General features: G+C 32.6%; 1 protein-coding gene across 2 annotated transcripts; it reads right to left on the reverse strand.

The window, feature by feature from the left end:
• Positions 1–412: 412 nt before the first annotated feature.
• Positions 413–10,510, reverse strand: LOC100810517 (nucleolar complex protein 2 homolog). Of its 2 annotated transcripts, none has more exons than XM_006600969.3 (14): positions 10,346–10,510; positions 10,070–10,208; positions 7,640–7,700; positions 7,075–7,180; positions 6,924–6,981; positions 6,737–6,831; positions 5,977–6,045; positions 4,466–4,993; positions 3,655–3,954; positions 3,159–3,485; positions 2,782–2,988; positions 2,355–2,444; positions 2,181–2,273; positions 413–635 (listed from the first exon to the last, which is right to left on the reverse strand). In XM_006600969.3, exons 2-14 carry the CDS (start codon positions 10,176–10,178, stop codon positions 564–566), a joined length of 2,115 nt encoding a protein of 704 aa, XP_006601032.1. In that variant the 5' UTR covers positions 10,179–10,208; positions 10,346–10,510; the 3' UTR covers positions 413–563. The 2 variants fall into 2 exon arrangements, with proteins under 2 accessions (XP_006601032.1, XP_014625462.1); XM_014769976.2 differs by having other exon boundaries at positions 6,737–6,843; positions 10,346–10,507.
• Positions 10,511–25,540: the final 15,030 nt, after the last annotated feature.

The following is a 25,540-nucleotide window of genomic DNA, read 5'->3' on the forward strand; positions in this document are numbered from 1 at the left end:
AACTACCTAAATTAAAACACAAGTCCAGTTTTCAATAAACAAAATGAGTCAATTTTCCAATAAACAAAAAAAGTGTGGATAAACTTTTCACACTCTCATTATTTTTTTAACGTGCACAACCCAATCTGGGTTTTTAAAATCAACCCCGTCACCGGGTTTTCACAAAACCGGTCGGATTTGGCTGAACCATCCCGGGTCACATGCATGAACGATCCAATAACAAAATCGGTCCAATTATGTCACCGGATCCCGGTTCAACCGGCGGGGCCCAACCGGGTTACACAACTATGCATACAACTTTGCCATCTTCCGAAAAAAAAGCAAAATTTCAACCTCATTCATGTATTACATTTCCTTTGAAACCTCGGGACTCAATACATCAAAATCTAGAATATTTCAAAAATAACGCTCATTGGGTCCAATAAATGGAACTGCATTTGTAATGAACGTTTACATTTGACGAGATAATCTCAACCAAACGTAAATGTGTCAGACTACAGAAAGTAAAATATGGTTTCATTAACCTCATGTAGAACAAAAGCAAGAAGAAAGCAACTATTGTTTCAAGACTCAGTAGCGACCACGTCAATGTTGCCATTTGGATGTTGCATTTTCTTCTTTCCTTTGCCTGAAGACTGCAACATAGATCATGGATAATGTTACGAACACAACACTTCGATTATTTAAATTTAAAAGCATAATGTATTCAAATTGATGACTAAAAATTTAATCCTTTTGTCTTCCCTAGGGAATTTGGGATTGCCCCGTATTATTGATAATTGATAAATATAACAGTTGAGAAGCGCATAAGCCTAAGGTGGCATGAATGGTAAATTTTGTGAAAGTTTATATCTAATGGTGACTTTGATAATGACAAAGTAATCAAGATATAACATTGTCGGAATGTGCAAGAAATCTATTTGAAATAGCTGCATTTTAAAGATTAGGTCCGTGTATCTTTTTTTCAGATTCATGTATAGTGCTTTAATTCATATGCTTGTTCCTCTTGTAAATATAATATGTAATTTGTCTGTATGTTTGTGTGTGTATGAGATATCACTCGAGCATTTCACAAGTTCCTCAGTTCAAATCTTCAACTAGGTTTCAGAGTGGACAAACTTGAGAAAATTCTCCTTATTACAAGTTTTTTAGACAAACTTAAGAAACTCTCTCATTAAGCAATGCCTTTCTCATTTAGGGTGGACCCCCTCTTCAAACTGGGTGATTCTTCTTTTCTCAAAAATATTTGTATAAAAAAATGTCTATATACATAACTCAATTAATGAATATAACTTGGTGGATTTTAATTGTCCCATCCCTACACGAGTCAAAATACATTATACTACCTCTTGAAATGCACATCCTACAACTCCACTAATATTTGGAAAGACTTGTATATGTTTTTGGTCTCTCAAATTTGAGTCACTTTATTTTTGGTGCCTTTAATTTTAATTTTCCTTTTTGAGTCCCTCCATTTACAAGAAAATGCTTTTTTAGTCACTCTTGACTATTTTTGACGGTTTGAATGCACAATCTGTGACGGTTTTTTACCACAATAGGGACTAAAAAAAGAGGATGAGGTATGAGGTATCCCTCAATTGCAAATCCCTATTTTGACTAAATAAGAAATTGCAAGAAAACCACATTATTCAATTCATTGCAAGAGTGCCAGGACCCAACTCAGATCAACAAACTTACATTAGGATTATGCTATTTGAATTCTGTTATCATAGCTTAACTTCAGGATTTATCATTAGTTTGGGATTATGTTATTTGAATTCTCTCATCATAGCTTATCTTTAGGATTTATCTTGGTTATTTTGTTTTCTATCTTTTAGGGAGAGTTGGTTGAGGGAGGGAATAATAAATATTGGACAGTCTGTGAAGGAGAGGAGATTAGGTAATTATCTCTTGAACTGTATAGCATAGCATGTGCTCTGGGAGAGGAGTAGCAGCAGATTAATCTGTCAATCTCTTTCTATTTGAAATAATAATACCCAAACCATTCTTGGGTACCCATCAAAGAGAGTGAGGCATGAGGCACCCGTCAAGAAAGAAAAGAGTGACATCCCTGTGACCCTAAAGGATGAGGTATCCCAAAAGTGTACAGACTCGAAAAAGCATGAATGGGACCATACATAAAGAAACTAGGAAGATGCAAGTGATTAAGTCAATCATACCTTTCTATTTGAAATTGATTTCCTAGAAGATGCCTTGTTCATGATGCTTTTATAATATTGTGTAAACGGAGTGTTACCATTCCGTTTTTCAACCTGCCAAATCAGATGTTTAACTAGTCTAGTTACACCAATATGACTGAGACTGATTTAGAGATGAATTAAGTGAGAGATAACCTGAAGAAATGATTCAACAGATTGCTGATCCTTCGGTGAGAAAGGCACCTCTTCTCTTTTCTTTTGCACAAAGCCAATATTCAGCTCCACCTGAATTTCCGCACCCCCCCCCCCCCCACCCCCCCCAAAAAAAAAGGCAAAGAGTTTGAAATTGTGCTTTAACAACGGACAAAAGGGAAAGGCAAAAAATGCTTAAACATCAAGCAGGGAAAGGCTTCCAAGAAATGACATAACAAGTTGATCTAAACTCCTTGACAGAACTTAACAGCAAAATTAATAGCCAGTTTGCAATGTGGTTGTGGTTTAAAGGTTCAATTTGCCTTACAGTGTGTCAGACATTCAATTAAATGTCAAAGTTAAAGATGGCAACAATATACTCTAAAGAGAGAGACAAGAAAACAGGATCACATTTTATTAGAACTTATACCTGATCAATGAAACGCTTGATAACCCGTCTGAAACTCTCAACAGAAGTTCTCTCAGAGACCTTCTTGAGGTGTATAAGTGGAGCTGTTGCCAGCTCAGGAAAAGATATATGGTAGCTCCATTGTGCAAAGTGCTCCGAAAGGAGTTCAATGGCAGATGAGACACACTCTTCTTGGAAGCCACGTGATTTTAACCAATGCTTCGGAAGCTGCAATAATTTTAAAATGTCAACTACAACAATTGAGTAAATGATTTAACGTGCCATGGATTAAGAGGCCTTGAGATATTAGAATACACATAAATTTTTAAGCAAAATAAAATATAAAAAAAATTGTGTGTGGGGGGGGGGGGGACTGCTCTATCAAATTCATATCTGACCTTTATAGTAGTAGACATAGGTTGCAAGACTTTGCCAGATTTCCCGCTATCCTTGGTAATTTTGTATTCTAAAACATCCAGCACCAATGATGTAACAGGGATGAAAACCCCACTAGAACCAGAAAGCTTATTAAGCCATTGGATACATCTGAGTCTCAGTGGTAAATATCTAGGGCCAGGAAACAGGAGAGCAACTCCATTTATAATCTGTACGATCATATACAGCAATGGCTGAAGATCGTAGTCATGTATGTTTGCTGATATAAATGTAACCCAGAGATCAATGCAATTGATGTACTGCCAACTGCAAATTGTCTTAACCACCTCCTATCCATAAAATATAAGGCAGAATATCAGAAAATTTTCCTCGGCATGGTAATATGATACTATGCTTCTATAGAAACTTGTACATGTTATTTAATTGTTTAATAGACTGTTCATTAAACTTAACATCAATAAAAGGTGGCAACCAATATTAAAATTGATTAAAGCTAACCTTCTTTTTGGTTTGCCACCCATTCTGCAATATCTTACCCAGATGCAATATACATGTCATTGCTTTGTTAGATGACTTTTGCACATCTAAACAACATAGCTCCACAAAGGAGTTCCTTAGAAAATGTATATGTTCAAACTTTCGCTCAACAAATTGAGAGTGATTAATGAAGGCCTTGTATGTTTTCACGAAGCAGAAGTCGAACCAATTAGAGCTAGAGGCAGAAACTATATCGTGTATAATGAGAAAGGAGTGTGACGATAGAGACCCATGACCTGTTGCCCAGAGATGAACAGAAATCTGCAATAAATTCAAGGGCAAGGTAAGGAAGATTTTACATGGCATGAGATTGACATTACACACATCTTAGCCAAAAGGCCAAGAAAGTATATAAGATCTTACTTTAAACACAAACCATAACTAAAGTATCAACTCAACAGAATCAAATCACAGTTATCAAGTTATCAACCAATTTGGATGAAACATATTGCTACTATTAGAAAGTTAATATCATGACAGTCAATTGATTCCTATTCAAATAAAATTGACTGCACAAACTCTTTTTTGATAAAACTATAAACAGTTTACGAAATTCTTGCAAGAAGACTGCAAGGTATTTCCAAATAGATATATTTCATACCAAATGACCAGTAAGTAGTTAAAAGAAATTACATGAAATAGGAAACCAGAGAACTATCACTTGAGAAAATGAAAATACAATCTTCTCTCTTAGACTACCTAGACCAGCATCTGTTTAACAAAGCAAGGATAAATTTCAAGAATTTTTTACCAGTACTAAATTTAAGAATACCTTAAGAAGATTGCGCAGTAAAGATGGAAAGGCAAAGAGAAAAATAATTGAAGCTCTGAGCCGACAAATTGAGAAGGCCAATATTTCAGAGTCAGTGACCTGGTTCAGGAGAAAAACAGTACTCCTTATGTACGACTTAATAAGTGGTCTAACAGACAACCACTTTGTTGTATTCTTTAGGTCCAAAACAGTTTCCTTCCTGGAACTTGAGCTTGATATTCCCAATAACCTCCTAAATGTAGTATCAGCCTCATGTAGCATGAACATTAATATCTTGCAGAAAGTTTCACTCTTCTGAATGCCATGAGTAAAGACACAACCACTGACACTGATTGCTTCAGAATCATTGTGGCATGCTTCCCTATAAGCATTTATGAGACATGTAAGGGCAGGAACATTACACTGTTCTTTGATCACTTTACACAATGAATCAACAGATGCACTTGTCAACAGTTTACCCACATGAGAACATGCACTGTTGTTATCCACTGGCTGCACCCGATCTAAACTTTTTTCATCATCTGAACTCTAAACCTCATAATAAGAAAAACAAAGTCAATTTTTATTAACATAAGTGCTAGTTGGTTCAAAAGTTAAAAGTTAGAGAGCATGAAATAATAACATCCAGTGAAATAGTAGCTGTACTATTTACTATTAGTTATCATGTATAGCTCTAATCTGAGCTACATGTTTTCCCTACAATATTATCCTTATATAATTCCAAGAAACATTTAAAAGTACTATCGAGAATAAGGTATCATTTTAAATAATGCGACAGATATTCCAAATTAGGGAAAGCAGCCAATCTTTATTACAGAAAGAACACCCAATGACAAGTATCAATCTGATACAGGGCAGTGATCAAGAATGTACAATAGAATAAATCTCCTCTCTACACTCTAGGTATTCAAGAGACCTGTAACTATCCCTTCTATTGAATTCCCAAAATACAAGCTACTCCTCTCTTGGTACCCCTCTTTCACCAACTTCCCTTTTAGTTAGCTAACTTACCTAAGTAACAGTAGTTAATATTTTGTTACATAGAATAATGCCACTGATTCTCTGCTGCCCAACCTATTCCTCCTATAGACCATATTTGTTGTAAGCCACTATCATACTCCCATAGAGATTTCCAATCCCTCTGCAAATACTAGGGAATAGCAATGCGAGGCGGGAATCTCAGGTAACACTATAATATATCACATTCATATGCACCAGTCCAGCAATAACAAACAGTCTATGCCACAACTGCCACACAATCAAATTCAACCACAATTGAGTTTCACTTCTCAGCATTTATTCCAACTAAACTCAATGATTCTTGTCACTTTTTACCTATGCTCCACCAAGTGAATGGCATTAAAAAGGGAACAATAGTGAAATACAACCATCTGATCAACAGAAGTGAAATACATTAACTAGCTAAGCAGGCTAAAATTCAATGTTAGTGAAATATTCTCTGAAAAAAAATCTACAGGTAAGTTCCACATTCTTATTAATAAACTACTCACAATTTCTTCATCTTCGGTTTGTTCAATCTTCATATTATAACTTTCTAGAAATTTAGAAAACCCTGGATCCTGGAGATTTCAAAAAGAAAGCTAAGTTAGATATTAGTACAAGAAACATTGAATGGAAAGAAAAAAAAAAAAAAAACAGAACCAAATACTTTCTTTGTTATAACCAAAGAAGATGAAAAATGAAAAACAACATAATGTGCCACTGCATAAAACTCAGCACCTAAACATAAAAGTCCAAATTCATCGAAAATAGTAACAACTAAAGCTTCTCTATCCTTTGTCTATCTTATATGCTTAGTTATTGCAGAACTAAGTACTAACAAGTCCACAATTTACTGTAAGAAATAATTTGAGGCCTGTATCAACTTCAACTACCCTATTAAACTTGGTAAGTAAGTAGGATAGAACAGCAAAAATTTCAGCTTTCAACATCAAACACTAGATGTTTCATGTTACTGTAATCTTGACAGCGCCTTGTAATACTGTTTGGCTTGTTCACTGTTGTTTATCCTTTTTCTGACTAGTATATCCTCCCTGTAGCTGTTGTACCCTCCTTTATTTCCAATAAAATTTCTTTTACTATAAAAAGGAAAAAAGGACACTAGCATGGCATAATTGTTCAAAAGAAGTATTAATCAAATAAAAAGGTATCCATTCATATGAAATTATGGAACAATAAACCTCTCCATTTAACAGGATAAAATTTAAATAGAGAAAACCACCATTAAACCATAAGACACAAGAAAACCACCTTTTCTTTCAATTTGTTCAACTTTTTTGCCTTCTTTAAAAGGTCTGCACAAATATCTTTGTTTTGCACTGATAAGGAACTAGCACCGTTGCTGTCTGAAAGAAAAACTAGCATCAAAGTCTGTTGAAACACAAGCAAAGAGAGAAATTACAAATAGTTTAAACTGAAAAGCTAGAAATGTCCTTACTCCCAATATAGTTTTCATTTTCATTGTCACTTCCAATAACATGTGAAAAGCTTGAGTCCTAATCACAAACTCAAGAAATCAATACACCAAATATACAATAGCTAAAGCAAATGAAAAATTAAAATTAACAAGAATAAATTATAATTTAAACCTCTGAAAGAAATCCGTCACTGTCTGAATCATCTCCAAGCACCTCACTGTCATCTTCACTGAATAGAGCATCAAGAGAAGTGTCTTGAAACTCTTCAACGACTATTCTGATAACAAAAAATGAATTGTTTGTTATTAGTGCAGGAACATGTAGAGCCATCAGCCAATATTTCTCCAAGAATGATTATAGTAAATCATCTGTGTTAAATGTTCCTCATCAATTAAGTTTACTTTATCCACAACACCTTGATAATATTCCTCACAATTACTATCATAATTCAAGAAAAATGAATAACAAAACGCACCTCCAACAGACGATTTATAGGAATTATTTCTCTTAGATTAAGACAACATCAACCAGTTGCATTGATTAGAATATTTAGTGTTTTATAGAATTTTCTGTTAATTTATAAACAAAATGCTTTGGTGGACAACACCCACATAGTTCAAAACCAAATAAAAGGAAAATATTGGTTAAAAACAATGACATCAGAATCAGTATAGTAGTAATAGAAACAAGAATATATGATGAGAATCATCAGACTGTATTTAGGTTACCATTTTACCTTTCATTTGATGGATTTGTTGCATCATTCTCTAGGTTTTCTTCAATATCCTGATTATCTCCTGTTGCAGTCAAATTTTCAGAAAATTAAAATTGAAATTGATCAGAAGCCACAAAGAATTAGTACATTAATTGGAAAAAAAAAACCAGAATGCCATAAAGCAATTATCTGCTTCCTAGAGCTATCCAAAAATAGCAAAAGAAGAGATCTGAATTCACAAATGAACTGAGTCTGGTGCTTTTCAATAGCTAAACTTAGTCAATAATCCATACTGAACAAGTGCCGCATACTACTAGCCAACTTAAAGTATTTCAAAGGTTTCCTGATTTAATATACTCCCTCCGGTTCTTATTATAAGGTCCAATTAACTAATTCACATAGATTAAGAAATTAGGTTAATTAAGTTGAGAGCATTAAATTTGTCTTAAATTGGTATTTTTTTTTCAAAACTATCCCTATAAATAAAACTAACAAACATTAATGAGTTATATTTCTCCACTATCACAGCATTCTAGAACTAATGTTAATGAAGGGCATTTAGTGAAAAAAATAATTAATGCATAGGAAATTGTAAATTGGACCTTATAAAAAGGACCAAGCTACACTTTTTATTTGGGCCTTATAATAAGAACCAGAGGGAGTATTAAAATAAATGTAATCAGTGCTGTCAAATGGTGGCCAATGGCAGATTAGCAGTGCTATGGCATATTTTCTCCAATGTTTATGTCCAAATCGTTTTACTCTTGTTTCTTGCTAAGATTACAAAGCATGTACCCTGTCTTGCTCCTACTAAAGCAAAAAACCTTTGATTCCAAAGTCTATCTCCAAAACTCAAAGTTTACAGTTAATTTCTTCTTCCTTTGATTTCTCACTTAGAATTATATCATTCGCAAAAAACATGCATTTAGTGATACTCTTTTCTATGTCCCTGGTAAACATTAAACAAGTAATGACCCTGATGTAAATCTATCCTAATTGAAAAGTTGGGGGTAACATTGCAAGGGTAAGATGAAATAGTATTTTTGAGTTTCCAGCAAGTCTGTTTCAAATATAGAAACAACTCATTTGACCATCAAATTTTCTATCTGTCGGTGTAACTGTAACATTGTTTTCTTTGGTTCTGCAAAAACCATCCTGCCAGCAGCAAAATCTACTGTCTCTTGGCCTCTCCCTAAGAAACTGCTGCAAAAAACATTACTGTCTCTGTGAACTGCAAAAAAAGCTATCCATCCACTCTCTTCATTTTATTTCGCAAGCCACCCAACTGAACCCACAGGCCCATTACCTGCCATCCATTATCCATCCACTGATTTTCTTTTATTCCACCCTTTAACCTTCCAACTTAAGTCCTTTAACTCACCCACTCACCCAGTTCCAACCTTCAATTACCTTGTTGTTAGTATTTTTCTTCTTTCTTTTCAATTAAGATCTGCATATTCCTCTCTCCATTTTGAATTTAGAATCTGAAACTTAGTCTATCTATCTATCTATATCTAACATAAATCTAAGCCAATTCTTCCATGCTGCCATTCTCAATTGAGAACACTGCGTGTAAGCCATTCATTACAAGACTGAGTAAAAAGAAATAATCAAATAAAGACTAAACAATAGTATTATTTGGTCAGTTTTTATATTTCCCAGCACATATGGCTCTTTCTCAATTCCCTTCAACAGGCAACAGAAAAAAAATTGCTGTCACATGGTGTATCACTCCATACACTGGACCAATACAAACATGATGCATCTGATTTACATTTCCCAATTTCAGCCCCAACATGAAATATTTGTCAAACATATCTAGTTTCAATTAGTCCAGCACATAAATAAATAAATAAATAATCTTGTGTACAGGAGAGGCACTCCCACAAGAATAAAAGCTAGGTGATTGACTAAGCTCATAAAAATTAAGGCTTTCTAAATTCTAACAAGTAGAAAGAAAAAGAAAAACTGGCACTGAACAAAAAAATAATCAAAAAGATGAAAAATAGATGAAGAGCAAACCATAAAATATGAGAAATAGTACTTGTGTACAGATGCATTCCAACAGAAGTAAACCAAAAATATAGTTAATCATTTCAATCCTGTATCCTTTAAAAAGGTTGGGAATCTAGATTTTTTAAACTCAAGTACTTGGCTATCTACTTCCTGCCTTCATTCATGGTGCGGTCTGGGACATATCCAAACAAGAATTTCTCAAAATTATATTAAGGAATATTTACCTCCCTAGATCTAAATTCAAGAAGCTAAGTGGGCATTTTCCATAATTTCTAAAAATATATTTACAACTTCAGAGACTATAAAACCACTAAAATAGATTAAAAAAAATCAAAATCCTAATAAGTACAATAAGCAAGTAGGGATAAATAAACAGAAGAGAGTTAAACTAATATACGAAAGACAGCACGAAAGTAATTATATAAAATTCCTTACTTTTTGAAGCTTTCCTTTTGAACTTGGAATTTAACTTCCTTTTGTTCCTCAAAACAGACTGCAAATTCTTTTTCGCAAACTTCCTTGCCTTCTTTCCCAACTTTCCCATTTATATTAACAGAGAATCAATCTAGACGCACTAAAAAACAAGAAAGTAACAATCAATAACAATAATAATAATAATAACACGCATATTACATATGCAATCTTAGTGTTGGGATCAGACATCAAAAAACCTCGAAATTCAAATAGATAAAGAGAGAGAGAGAGAGAGACCAGAGAGAGTGAGGGTGAAAACGGCGGCGTATGATGGAAGAGAGTGTGCTGTGCGGATTATGTGAGGCAGCCGAAGAAGTGGTAGGCGGCAGGAAGCTAAATACGAAGTGGACACAGAGAAGAGGGACAGGGTTTAAGGTAAGGGGTTCGTTCGTGCAAGTTTTTAGGGTATTGCTTCCTGCACCCCATATTTTAGTTTTAAAATTAATCAAAAGTCCGGAAATACCCTCAGATAGTTTTAAGTTTTTTTAGGATAAATATTTATTTTGGTCCTTGCAAGTATGAGGGGGTGATAGATTGGTCCCTCAAAAATGCAAAAATCAAATTTAGTCATTTGATGTGCAAAAAGTGCAAAAAATTGATCTTGCAGATAATTTAATGACAAATTGAATCCTGAACTTTGCAACTTAATATCAATTGGTCCTTGAAAAATATAATTTATTATCAAATTAATTCTTTAGCATTACAACTTAATGACAAAATGGTCTCACAAATTTAATGATAGGATCAAATTGTTATACTTTTTGCACATTTAATGACTAAATTTGAACTTATCATCTTTTAGGACCAAAATGGGTATTTATAATTTCTTTATTATCTCAAACATCAGATTTAGTAACGTATGCACCCATGCCTTTTGGAATAAGCATGAGTTTGGTTTGCTAGGAAAGGGAGAGAAATTGAAGAGAAAAATTCACTATTTAGTGTGGATCTCACACTTTTTTTACTCTATTTTAATTCAAATATTTGTTCTCTATGTTACTCCATTCCATTCATTCCACTGAATCAGACCATGTCTGATACAATCCTCCCTAGGAAGGGACCAGTCACTAGAGTCATGAGCAAGAGGCTCCAAGAGGATTGGGCTAGAGCTGTTGAAGAAGGCCCTAGGGTTCTCATGAACCTTGGGGTAGATTTCTGAGCACATGGGCCAAGGTTGGGTCCAATTATCTTTGTACATATTAGATTAGGATGTCATTATATTTGATCATTATATTTAGGGCTCCACAATGTAGGTAGGGTACTCTAGAAATATAGGATTTTTCAGCCCTTGTATTTTAGGGCACCTAGACTAGTTTTTATATTAGGGGTAGTTTTGTAATTTCACATGCACTAAGTGAATATTTGATGTATGTGTTGGGAAATAAATTTAATTGAATTGGTAGAAGCCCAAGCCAATTAAATTTTAGGGGGAGAGGTGAGCATTTGCTTACTACACCCTATTGTCACATCATATAGTCACACTTTGTGCAGGTCCTTCATGCTTTACATGTCTCATGACACCTAAGCACACCCTTAGTGAAAAATATTGGAATTGATCTTGGATTAGTTTAGTGAAATTTTGGCTCCAAAATTTGGTTCCACAAATTCAATTTCAAATTCAAGTGAAATTTGAATTGAAATTCAAATTTTCCTTCAATTTTGTGTGACATTTGGGCTATAAATAGAGGTCATGTGTGAGCATTTTTTCAACTTTGATCATTTGAAAATTAAACTTCAGATTTCAGAGTTCTTTTAGAACACAAAATTTCATGTTCTTCTCTTCCTCTCCCTTCATTAATCTATTTCTTCCTACAAGCTCTTATCCATGGCCTCCTATGGTGGTGAACTTCTTCTAGACTCATCTTCTCCTTGAAGTGGCATCTCCTCTCTCTCTTCATTCTCCACTCTGATGTCATTCATCTTCCAAGAAGCAAAGGAATCCATTGATGAAGAAGATCCTAGGTCTACAAGCTCCATCAATACCTAAAACAGAGCCATGGAGGGAGAGCTACACAAAGGCACATGAGAAGTGAAGAATGAGGTTCAGATAAGAAATTATAAAGGAATGATGACAAATTGTGAATTTTAAAAAGGTTTAAATATTTTTTTTGTCTTTTCAATTTAGCTTCTTTTTTTTGCTATCATCCTTGCAAAATTATTTTTTTGTTTTTAGTCCTTAAAGCACTTTAGATAGCACTTTGAACAATAAAAAAACGTTATCCAAAGTGTTATAAGGGCGCAAAACAAAACAAAAAAATTGCAAGGACTAAAAATAAAAAATTATTTTTAAGAACTAAAAACAAAAAAAAAGTTATATTGCAAGGACTAAAAAATAATTAAACCTTTTGAAAATTATAAAGTAAAAGGAGGTGCAGGGAGAAATTTGTAAGGCTTTCATATTTGCTCTTGGTTGATAGAGGTCCAGAGCAATTTGATTGGGACCAATAGTATTACTCTTCTTTAAAACTTCTATAAATTTTAAAAAAACATTAATTGAAAAATGAAAGAATTGATTGTAGATGATTATTATTGGATGATCTATTATATGAATTTCTAAGATTTATGGCTCAAGTATAATTTTTTAATATTATATTCTATATGTATATGATGGTGCTTGTTTATGCTTAATTTTTAAGTTGTATGCTATTTTTGCATGTTTGTTTTATTTTGTAAGTTTACCCTTGCAATGTTTCACTTGTAATTCGTGCCTATCATGATCTCATATCCAACGTATGTGGAGAGCAGATGAATAGGAGGTGGTCTATGTATTTGGAGACTTCATGTATATGCATATTTGGACGTTAATACGTGTTATATCTTTTGTTTCCTTTTAACGTCATATATAGTGTTGATTGGCTCAGAGTCTATGTAGCTTATCTTTATAGAGCCGATATGATGTTGTATATGATCATGTTTGTGTTGGAATGCCATAAGACACATGGTATTTTTAGTGGTGTAGATATATCATGTAATGTTTTATCTTGGTATAATGTGTTTTACCTTTTAACCTTTGAAATGAGAAAATTTTATTAGTATTTTCATAATTAAATTAATAGAAAGTTTTAAATGAATTAAAATAAAATCTTTCACTTGAGATAGTTTCTAGTTCTATGTAATGGTGACGGGTCATTATCGTTTATTTTGGTGAAATTATATTTTTTATTACTAGTGAAAACACAGGCGTTATCGCTCCTGTATGCCCACATTTCTATTAAGTTATCGTATTTTATTGTGTTAAATATGACTTATTGTAATATTTCCTCTTATTATGTACTAACGTATGTATTAATTTTAGTTTTGATAATTTTTTATTAGTATATGTTTACATTCTTTTAATAGTGCTATTAATATTTATTGCATTATTATTAGAGTATAAGTGTAAGGTGAAGTCTTGTGACACCCTCTACCCCTCACATATATACTAACAAGGAATAAAAATTCAAATATTAATTAAAAGTATTTTTTTAAAAACATTTTTAAATACAAGCCTTCCAAAGGGATAAAAGGTTCACAATCACTTTCTTTTACATCACATTCAAACTTGTCCAAATAAATAATAAAGTCATCGGCTCGAACAAGGCCGTCTGAGACTTCATACAATTAATATAAAACTCTATACCCCAATGTCACATCCTATCAGAGCATTGTGTCTTGACGTCCTTCAGCACAATATTCCTTAAAGCAGTTCACCTAGTCATCTGCTCCCCTGAACACAGAGTTCAAGATCATCACAGGATCCAAACACAAACAACAAACCGGGAGTGAGTTATCACATTCCTAACTAATAGAGAAACAAGACAACTAGATATACATATCATATAAACCAAATAAAACTTACTTACACGTAATTCACGTAATTCCACCACTTTGTCATTCAAAATTCACTTTTCATCAATCAATCACACTTTTCAATCATTAATTACATTACACAAGAATCACACGCTCTGATCAAGACATAATAACACCTCAATTTCATAATAAACAATTAACAAGCGCATGAGACAGTTATGCTAAGACTCAAGCCTATATGCAATGTGGTACCATGTCAGTGAAAAACCATCTTGGGGCGCTTAGGAGTACATAACAAGACACACCACACAATGGGTTTGTCAGGTCACTCTCACTAAGTAAGATCATAGGGAGACACGTCAGGATCACGATGTTTTGCAAGAATGCTCCAACCATATGGGATCAGCATAGGCTTAAAGGAGCACTCAAACCCGGTGACCCCCAAGGCCTACACTCCGAAGAGTCTGTCGGGGCCTCTCCCTCCTGATTCAGGTACAACCCCTAAAATCATTTTAGCACACAGACACTGCTAGTGAATTATACAATACCCACGACCTCACACTCGTGTCTTAAACACGTACAACATATTGCGCTACAATTTAACACTGGTTCCTAAATAGGAACCTACACTTTCTCTTTAACACTGGTTCCTAAATAGGAAACCTATACTTTCTCTTTAACACTGCGCATTTACACTTTTCTCAAGATAACACTGGTCGGGTTATTGTACAATTCACAGCTTACAACACAAATAATGTCACCTCAAGAGTTAATCACACCCTTATTCACAACCAAAACTCATTCACAATTTCACATCTCATAATGTCACAATCCACAATCACATGTTTTCACGTATCTCACAATTCAACACATGTTCTACTTTACACTTTTACTCAATCTCAATAACAATATTATAATCTTAAGGCAACATATTATTCCACAATTCATCACATATTTCATTTATAAGCACTGCTCATGAATTATACAATACCACGACCTCACACTCATGTTTCAACATGTTTAACACAATTGCGCTACAATTTAACACTGGTTCCTAACTAGGAACCTACACTTTCTCTTTAACACTGCGCATAAACACTGGTCGGGTTATTGTATAATTCATAGCTCACGATATAATTAATGTAACATCAAGTGTTAAACACATCCACTTATTTACAATCGAACATCATGTCCACGCTTTAACATCTCATAACATCACATCAACCATCTCATAACATTCCTAATGATATTCATAAGGTACAACATACACATGTTCATCAAATTTAACCATAATATCCTCAAACTCCAACACTTAATAATTTTTGGAATCATACTATAACACTCTACAATATTATTTACATAAATTATTAATATAAATAACTATCTCTCTCTCTCTCTCTCTCTCTCTCTCTCTCTCTCTATATATATATATATATATATATAAACTAGCATAGGTCATATTGAATCACAAATTACAAAGTAAGATTTCAATGCACAAATTCTAAATAATTATATGAGCACTTTGATCAATTTCAATTATGATATTAATTTTTTTTAAAATTATATATAAAAACCTAAACAACAAGAAAAAGAGAAAATACAAAATCAATATCTCTCTCTAAATTTCTCTTTTATTTCATCAATTCATATTAATTAGAAAAAAGTATTCAATTTATAGGGTTTACGCTCAACACAATAGCATATCAATTTCACAACAATTGGTCTATCAAAGATATATAATTCATTGTAATAATTATAAGGATAAAATGAAAATTTCAAAAACACCCCAAAACTCATTCCAATTGATATCTCTAAGGATCCTTACACATGTTCTCACTAATTCCCAATTGTGAATAACTCATCCCTTACCTCTAAGCGGACTCATCCCTTACCTCTAAGCAGACTCACGTGTCTTCAGCCAGCGATAGCAGCATCTCTAGCGGTTCCCTGAGATCTCTCCAGTTATTCCCCCGACTGCTCCGATAGAATTCCCAAACGTCAGAGAGACGGAGAAGAGATTGAAGCCTCCACTTGTACTGTCTTCATGCGATTCCTTTTTCTCCCTCCACGAATATTATCTCGCAAATCCCAACGGTGTAATTGTGCGAAATTAAATTTCTAACAACATATCTAAATTTCATGAACATCCAACGGTTAACGAAACCGGGATCATAATTTTACTGAGACCGTTTTGGGTTTTTGTGGGAAAGGAAAAGGCTACAATGCGAAAGGTATTTCTCTTAGCTCAAACATGATATTAAAATTCCCAACGGTGAGAATGCTCGGAATTGGTCTGCGAACGTAGTGCTCAAGTTTCACGAAGATCCAACGGTGAATGAGTCCGAGATCGTCATTTTTCTGAGACAGGTTAGGTGACCTGCGGGAAAAAGAGAGGATTTTGGAAGAAGAGAGAAGAAACGAAATTGTGAGGCAGAGGAGAATGAGGAGTCAGTCTGAAAACTGACCTAGCATGTTATTATTTATAACTAGGGGCATTTACGACCTATTATTTACTCTATTTATTTATTTATTATTTTATAAAAACAAACTTTATTTTATTCTCAATCAAACAAATAAATAAAATACCCTTTTTATTTTCTCTCAAATCATTATTTTAATTAATAATTATATCCTCTTATTTATTTATTTATAAAATCTCATCATTTTTTTAAAAACTCTATTTATTTATAAATAACAATCTTTTTTTTAATCTAGTTTACGAAAATTAGGATGTTACAAGTCTCATATCGTGTATGAATGAGAAGGTTAAGCATCATATAAGTGAAAGCAAGACCCATAAATTTGACCCTTAAGGATTTGGATTAAAGTGTGGTGTCAAGTTCATTTATATGGTTGTTCATTCCCATTGGTATAAATCTTCTCGATGTTTATTTTCCTTGATTGCATAACAATTGGTACCAAAGTCAATGGTTCGACCCAATATAATAATTTTATTTAATCTTATACTAATAAATTTTTTTGACTAATACTAGTATTTTATATTAAAAATATCTTTTGTTTACATTTATCATTTTTTGAGTTAAATTAAAAAATAGGCTTAATGTTATTTTTGGTCCATTAAGTTTACTTTTAGTTTCATTTTGGTATATTATGTTTAAAAAGTTTCATTTTGGTACATTATGTTTTCAAATTAGCATATTTTGGTCCTTTTACTCAGAAACGTTTAAAGACTTAATAGAGTGGTATGACCTATCCATTACTTGTTAAGTGGGATGATGATGTGGCTAGCATATTAAAACGATGTCATTTTAATGGTTGTCTCTTTTTGGCCAACACTTGCAAAATAAGAAACCCATTGGAAGGGTTATTGACATTGTAACGTGAAGGAAAAAGAAAGAGGGAAACTCATTGGTGATGTTTCAGTTTCAAAGAGAAAGGGCATCAACAATCACTGGATTGTTGTCGGCATTGCTTGTTGTCATCATCGTCCTCATCATTGCCCCCATTGTCATCCTTGTCACTGTCATAGACAAAGGTATGTTGTTCTTGTTTTGCTATTCTTTTCATTTGATAGTTGTGCTCTGTTCTTAAAAATGTGAAATACATAATGGGTTTCCATGTTCTTTGTTGGTTGTTGCTGAATTCTTTGTTTTAGGGTTTGTGTTTTTTGTGTCGCCTATTAAGGGGAGGATTTTTTGGGTTTTCTAGGTTAGTTTACAGTGTGATATATGTGTTTATGATCATATTATGTGGTTGTTCATTCTCATCGGTATAAATCTTCTCGATGTTTATTTTCCTTGATTGCATAACAATTGGTATCAAAGTCAATGGTTCGACCCAATATAATAGTTTTATTTAATCTTATACTAATAATTTTTTTTACTAATACTAGTATTTTATATTAAAAATATCTTTTGTTTACTTTTATCTTTTTTGAGTTAAATTAAAAAATAGGCTTAATGTTATTTTTAATATAAAATACTAGTATGATATATGTGTTTGTGATCATATTATACTTGTGATTGGATGGCTTTGTGACCATTTTTTGTTTCAATATTTGTAGTTTAGATTTTGTGGCATTCACTATGTATGCTCATTTCAAATGTATGGTGCACCTTGGTGGTAAATTCATCAGGGATGGTGATTGTCTAAAGTGTAAGGGCGTTGAATCTTGTTGGGATTCCATTGAGGATAAATGGTCATATTTTGAGATTTTGTGGTTGTTGAAACAACTGGATTATGCTAAAGAAGTTGTGCTATGATATCATTGTGGTGGGGAGGATCTGAATGTTTGGTTTGAAAGAATTTATTGATGATAAATGTGCTCTAGAGATGGAGAATATTGTAGCTAGTCAGGGAATTGTTCACCTTTATATTGACCATCCTATGGAAAAGGCTGAGGTTCTCAATTTTCTTCCAAGTTGTTTTCATGATGATCTACAAGATGCAACCACTAATGAGCATTTTTGTATGATTTTGTTTGATTAATTCATTTATGTTCATCGAGTTAATTTCAAGTGGTTTTAATTATGGTTGTGGTTTGAATACTTGTTTGCAGATGTTGAGCATGCAATTGGTGATCACATTGCGAGTTCAAAACCTAATGTTGAAGTGCACCATCAATTTGAACAAAGTTCACAACCTCAAGTACCAATTTCAAAGTCCCACATTGCAAGTTCAAACCCTATAATAACAAGCACAACATTTGTACCAAGTGAACAATATCAAGTACTAACTCCACAACCTATTATACAAAGTTCCCAACCTCTAAAACCAGAAATTCCAAGTCAACAACCATAAAGACAAAGTGAGCGACTATCGGTTTATGGATCAAAGAAGAAAATAGGTCATCCAAGGGCTACTCCAGCCAATCCAATTATGCAAAGGGTGAAGCAAATTGCTAGAGTTAGGCTAAGTGGTAAGAATGTTCATAGTTCTTATGTGCGTTATACTATACAATTTGTTGCAATTGTTGATCAACCAAATGCATAAAATTTGGATGATTTCAACAACATTGTTTTCAATGATTTAGAAGAAGAAACCAATGATGCTAAAGAATTTGATGAGGAATTTGTAAACCTTAAGGAAGCAAATTGAAGATGTCCCGCAAAAAGGAAAAGTGTTGCTCAAAACGATGATAATGATAATGAGTATTGCTTTGAAGTTTTGGAAAGTGTGTCAGAGTCAGATGGGAAGGGTGGTGCAAGCGAGAAAGAAAAGTTTTCCCTTTTTGTTCCTCAATTTAGCATGCATGACTACAAGTGAAGGTTGGATTATTATTAGAAACAAAATATGACTTCAAAGATGCAATGATAACATATGCAGTTCACTCTAGGAGAGATTTGAAGATTGATAGAAATGATAAAGGAAGAATGAAGATGATCTATACGCCTAGTTGTCTTCGGAATGCTTAGTATGCAAAGATTAGGGATGAGGAAACATGACAGTTAAGGACATGCCATGATGAACATACTTGTTCTAGAGAATATAATATTAGGTTGCTTACGTCAAGTTGGTTAAGCAAAAGATTGTTTCAAGGATTGAGAGAGAATCCTAACATAAGTCTGCAAGATATTAGAAACAGGGTTCATGAACAATGGAATGTTGGCATCACTAGAACGAAAGCATTCAGGGCTAGGCTTGCTACAAAAGATTTGGTTTAAGGCTCTTTCAAGGAACAATTTACAAGATTACATGATTACTGCCATGAATTATTGAAATCTAATGAAGGTTCCACAATTATCTTAACCACAAAGACTTATGTTGTTGAGGTGTAAGACAACGATTTTCGTAGGATATACGTATGCTTTTAGGCTTGCTTGGATAGTTTCAAGATGTGCAAACCCATAATTGGTGTGAATAGGTGTTTCCTTGAAGGGTTATTATGGGGGGAAGATTTTAGCAATTATAGGTAGAGATCCTAATGGTCAAATGTTGCTTGTTGCATTTGTCGTGATTGAGGGAGAAAACACGCAATCATAGGAGTGGTTCCTAGACTTGTTGATTATAGATCTTGGTGGTATAGAGCATTTTGAGAATACTTACACCATAATTTAAGACCAGCAAAAGGTTAACCAAACCATTATCCTTACTCTATTTTTTCTCTTGCATGTGTTTTCTTGAATTTGTGTCATGTTTGATATTGCTACAGAAACTGATGTTGGGTATCATTTCGGTACATTAAGTTTGTTGAGTTGTTTCAGTTTGGTACATTATGTTTCCTAAGTTGTTTCATTTTGGTACATTAAATTTGTTAAGTTGTTTCATTTTGGTACTAACAATTTGTGTATATTGTTAGAGTCTTTGTAATCTTATTGAGAGAAAACTACCAAAGTTAGCACAAAGATCTTGTTTGAGGCACATGTACAACAATTTCAAAAAGCAATTCACTGGTTTAAAGTTGAAGAAAAAGTTATGGACGTGTGGCAAAGACATATACCCTGAAACCTAGGAAATGAACATGCTAAAGCTGAAAAAGGAAAATGAAGAAGCTTTTAAGTCTACACTGCACCCAAAGTCACTAATACTTATGTTTTAATTGGTTATGAATACACTGATAATTATGTTTTAATTGTTGTTGCAGGTATTTGATGCAAATCCGCCCAAGACACTGGAGTAAGTCTCAATTTACGTAAGATGCAAAGATTGACATGTCATTGAATAACATGTATGAGCCATTTAACAGTGTAATTATGGACGATACGCACAAATCTATTGTAACCATGTGTGATAATATAATGATATACTTAATGGAAAGGTGCTCTTCAAATAGACAGAAAGTACTTGCTTGGGAAGGTAGTGTCTTACCCAAGATAAAGAAGAGGTTGGATTTTGAGTCTACTAACACACAATATTGGTTAACTAGATTTGTTTCTATGTGTTTTTGTTATGTATTTATTGTTTTTCGAATATAGATTATTGAAAACTTATAAGTTATAAGCAGGATGACTGCTCTAGATCATTTTGAAGTAAGACACATTAATGCCTTGAGTGAAAGATTCACAACCAATCTTTCTTTGAAGAAGTGTGCTTGTAGGACATAGATGCTTACAGACATACAATGTGTACATGCATGAGATACATGAACCCTTAAGATTTCATCCCAAAATTATTACAAAAAACCACATTATCAAGCCGTCCACCAGCCAACCATCTACCCAACATTAGGTGAGAACCAATGGAAGAAAACTCCCTACACAGATGTGAAAGCTCCTCTAGTTAGGAAAAGGTCTGGCAGACCTAAAAAATCAAGGAGGAAAGAGGTTGAAAAAACTTCAAGCACAACAAGCAAAGTATCTAGGAGAGGAATGCAACAAAAATGTTCAAGGTCTGGACAACCAAACCACAACCAAAGAATTTGTCTTTTACCTACACCATCCCTAGCCCAAACCTAAACCCCACAAGCTGCAAACCCCCAATCCCAACAAGATGCATCATCCCAAGCCCAAGCCCAAACCCAACAAGTTGCATCATCCCAAGTTGAAACCCAATCCCAATAAGCTATAAACCCCTAATCGCAAACCCAACAAGTTGCACCAACCAAAAACCCATTCAAACCAAAACTCCAAACAAAAAGGAAGAAACAAAGACTTTGATGTGTTTTCAAATCAATGAATTGTCTTGGAATCATTTATATCCCAAACTTTGCTATTTTTTCAGAATCACTTATGTGAAGTGAATTATCCTGTATCTATTTACATTTTGTAAAGTGCATTGACTTAGCATCCTTACTATCACACTTATCTCAAAATGACTTTATGACTTATTTTTATCACTTAATGTTATGTTATGGAATAGAAGACTTTAAGCAAATTGTACATGGCTTATTCTAGATTTCAAATTGGATACCTTATGGAAATTATAGATTAGATTGCTTATACTTGGATTATTTATAGTTTTGTGATGATCTTGAAAAATCTTGGATTGCTTATACACATCCCTTAATGTATACACCCATGTTCGGGGTTTCATTTTAGTTCATTAACTTTGAAAACAAGATTCAATTTGATAAATTAAGTTTTTCAATGATTATGTTTTGGTCCATTAAGTTTCAGAAAGCATCCACAATAATACTATGAATTCCTAGGAATTATAAACACTCTATCGCATCTTTTCATTCAATTTAATAGATCATCAAAGGATATTTTCTTCCAAAAGTATGAAATTAGTTTAGAGGTAGAGTGCATTCAAAACATCAAAAGTACAAACCAAAATAATACAATTCAAAATGAAACCAAAACATTCTAAATCCAATCAAACCCACCTTAATACATTGCCAAATTACATTCCAAGTAGACAAAACCCATATACCCTAAACCCATATACCCCTAAATATAGTACCAATTTGACTAAAAAAGAACACCAATTTCACCCTAAACCCAAATACTCCTAAATACAAAACTCTAAATAAGAGAATATGAAGAAGAAGATCAAATTACATCCCCCAATTTATACACGAAACTTAAACTCAAATTTAGGGTACAAGAAAAGACCCTTTTAAAGAAGATGAAGAGCAAGAACTAATTTGAGGAAGAAGAATAACCCATTTGTAGCAGATGAAGCCCACAACTACAATGGTCAAAACATAATGTTCAAATTCAAATAAGAAAAACAAATTTACATCAGCAACACGAGTGTAGATGGTGCAAAGACCAATGAGACAACTTAACAGACACATGCAATTACTAATGTTCGTTAACGTCAAACCATGAAAAGGATCAAAATATATTAATTTGAAAACATATTGTACCAAATGAAACTTTTTAAACATAATGTATCAAAATAAAACTAAAAGTAAACTTAAAGGACCAAAAGTGACATTAAGCCAAAAAAACAACAGATAAGATTAAATTAAAAAGTAAATAACATTTTAATTACTTTGACATTTCCCAATGACTTTTCTTTTGTACCGTAACTCAGAATTTTTTCAAAAGACTCTTCCATTTCAAAAGCAAGTTTTTCACTTTCAAAGCTTTGTTTCAAATTAAAATTTCACTGCAAAAAACTTACTTTCTAGAAGCCTAGGGGACCACTCTTCTACATCACATTCAAATTCAATCTCTGGTGCTTCAAATTCCTTCACTCATTGTTTCGCATTCTAGTATTCAAATATTCAAATATGACAGACCACTCTTGTGCAAGACAACAATCATCTTCAAGTATGTTAGTTTTTCTTTGTTTTTTTTACTGTGATTAATATTGTTAATTGGTATAGTTGTCCATTTTTTAATGAAACGGTTTAGGAGTTTTACTACAATATGTTTCTAAAAAAAACTTTTATTTTCATGAAAAGTTTCTGTGTGTGTGGAAACTGAAAAGAAAAGTTGAAGCATTTTTTACTTTTGGTAAAAATAATTTTTACACAAGCATTCAACTATGTTTCTTTTATTTTCAGAAGAGTATTGTCTTTTGAGAGTGTTTAATTTTTTTTCCATATAATCCAAAAAAGGTCTTGCCATGCAATACCATTAACAAAATAATTTAGCTTCGGATTTTTGTTTTCAACTGTATGTTTGAATCTTTTGTCTCTAATTTGGTTGTAAATTAAATATCTTTACTCCTCCCTATTGTTTTATTACACTTCTCTTATGATATTTTATCATTCTAATTCATGTTTTGATATTGTTTCAAACATGGAAACCAAACCTGATATCAATGAAACATAACCATCTAATGTAAAAAAGGAGGATGGTATTGAAGTCATAAAAAGAAAAACGCAAAAAACTTCAAATGTTTGGAAAGAGTTCAATGAGATTAAGTTATCAAATGAGACATTAAAAGTTGTTTGTGTACATTATAGGGAGAAACTATGCTACAAGGAGGGTGGAACAACCACACATTCAAAGAGACATTTAGGGAATTGTGATAAATTTAATTTGAAACAAAAGACCTTAAATTATGGTGAATCTAATTATGATGCACAAATTCATTTCTTATTGAAGTCAAGTGCCAATTATGATCATGAAAAGATGAGAAAGGGAGTTGCCCATTGGGTGCTTATGCCTGAGCATCCACTCACCATTGTGGAGGAGTTTGAAACTTGTTTAGGAACTAAAAATCTTAATGAAAAAAAGTTGAAAGACCTTGATCGGTCAAATTTTTATTTAGGAACTAAAAATCGAATTTCAAAAAAGTTCAAGGACTAAAAACTTAGTTAAAGCTTGAGTTTAATGCCTTATCTTATGGTTATAATGTTTTGGTGTGGCCACACCTTGCGGTCCATAAGAAAATTCATTAGTAAAAGTGTTTTTGCCTCTTAAAACAACATTAAATTAATTATCTAGTACATTTTAAATTAAAAAATTTAATTTAACATATCATATGTTAAGCTCATTTTTTTAATTATCCAGTATTAAAATAATTACTAAATGCCATATAAAATTAAAAAATAATTTAAGAAAATTTTCATAAAAACAAAAGTAATCAAGTTATAAATGAACTATACAAGTCAAGCTCAAGCTTAATATTTTTTAACGAGTCAAACTCAAGGTTTCAATTAAGCGGGATTAAATATATGAGTCAAGTGTTAGTCATCAATTTTCTTCACAAGCCAAGCCCAAGTTTCAAGAGCTTGGCTCCGCTTGACTCATTTTAACCCCTAGACATATGCTACGTAAAATATAAGGTTATACAATACAACATTATTTGCTTTTGCTTTTGATGATTTTGCTTTTTTGATTGTCTCATTGTCATCTAAATTAACATGGTACACAATGTTAAATGCTTAAGAATTAATTATAAAAATTGACATTATAAATTATTTATAAAGTAAAATATGAAAATTTCCTCAATGTTGTCATCCACTTGAGTTGACAATATTTTTGGTATCATCCTAAAGAATTATCAACTATAAAAGAATAATTTTTAATATTGTTTAATATGAAAACAAGAATAAAAAAATTTATTATGAAAAACATGTGATTAAACCATATAAATTTAAATACCTTTTTTGGATTCATTCTTATACAAAAACATTTGAACCATAGATTATATATTGAGTTGTTTTTACAATCCATCCTATATCATTGTTAAAAAAAAACTCGTCAATTTCTTAAAATAAAAATCTATTCCAAAACACAAATTGAAAGTAATAATCTGCATATAGATCAATTACCTTCCAATTCAATTGAGTAAATTCGATTAAACTCTTTAGTTTGCTCTTAACAGATACTATCAAGAATACCTGTACCTACATAATTGTAGCATATTATTTTCCCTTACCCATGTCCGATAGGTTATATATATATATATATATATATATATATATATATATATATATATATATATATATATATTGACTATATTAATTAAAGTTTTGTACAACAAGTGTATATGTATCTTTAATGTAATATTCTTTAACATAATTATAATTTTAGTATAGTATTTTTTAATGTATAACATAACTACATAATATTTTGAAACCCTTAATTAATCTTAATTGACACAAATATTTTATCTATATGCACTGATTATTAGAATTTCCATAAATTTTGTCAAGAATGCCTTAATGGTGCAAAATATTGAACGTGAATCGACTAAGAACCATAATGATATTATATAATCTTACATATTTTGAAATTAAATTGAACCATAAATTTAAATTAATTTTTTTTATAATGATTGGAAACTAAATTTTAATTAATCTTGATTGGCACAAATATCCTTCATCTATTCACACTGATT

This window comes from Glycine max, chromosome 17, assembly GCF_000004515.6.
Source record: "Glycine max cultivar Williams 82 chromosome 17, Glycine_max_v4.0, whole genome shotgun sequence".
Lineage (NCBI taxonomy): Eukaryota > Viridiplantae > Streptophyta > Magnoliopsida > Fabales > Fabaceae > Glycine > Glycine max.

Bases quoted from the DNA above. Each gene is read 5' to 3' on its own strand.
- LOC100810517 (XM_014769976.2), bottom strand. From the start codon at position 10,178: ATGGGAAAGTTGGGAAAGAAGGCAAGGAAGTTTGCGAAAAAGAATTTG. The intron at 6,046-6,736 runs GTGGTTTTCTTG...TGAAATCTCCAG, and splicing joins TGAACAAATTGAAAGAAAAG to GATCCAGGGTTTTCTAAATT. The intron at 2,989-3,158 runs GTCAGATATGAA...AAATTATTGCAG, and splicing joins CTATGTCTACTACTATAAAG to CTTCCGAAGCATTGGTTAAA.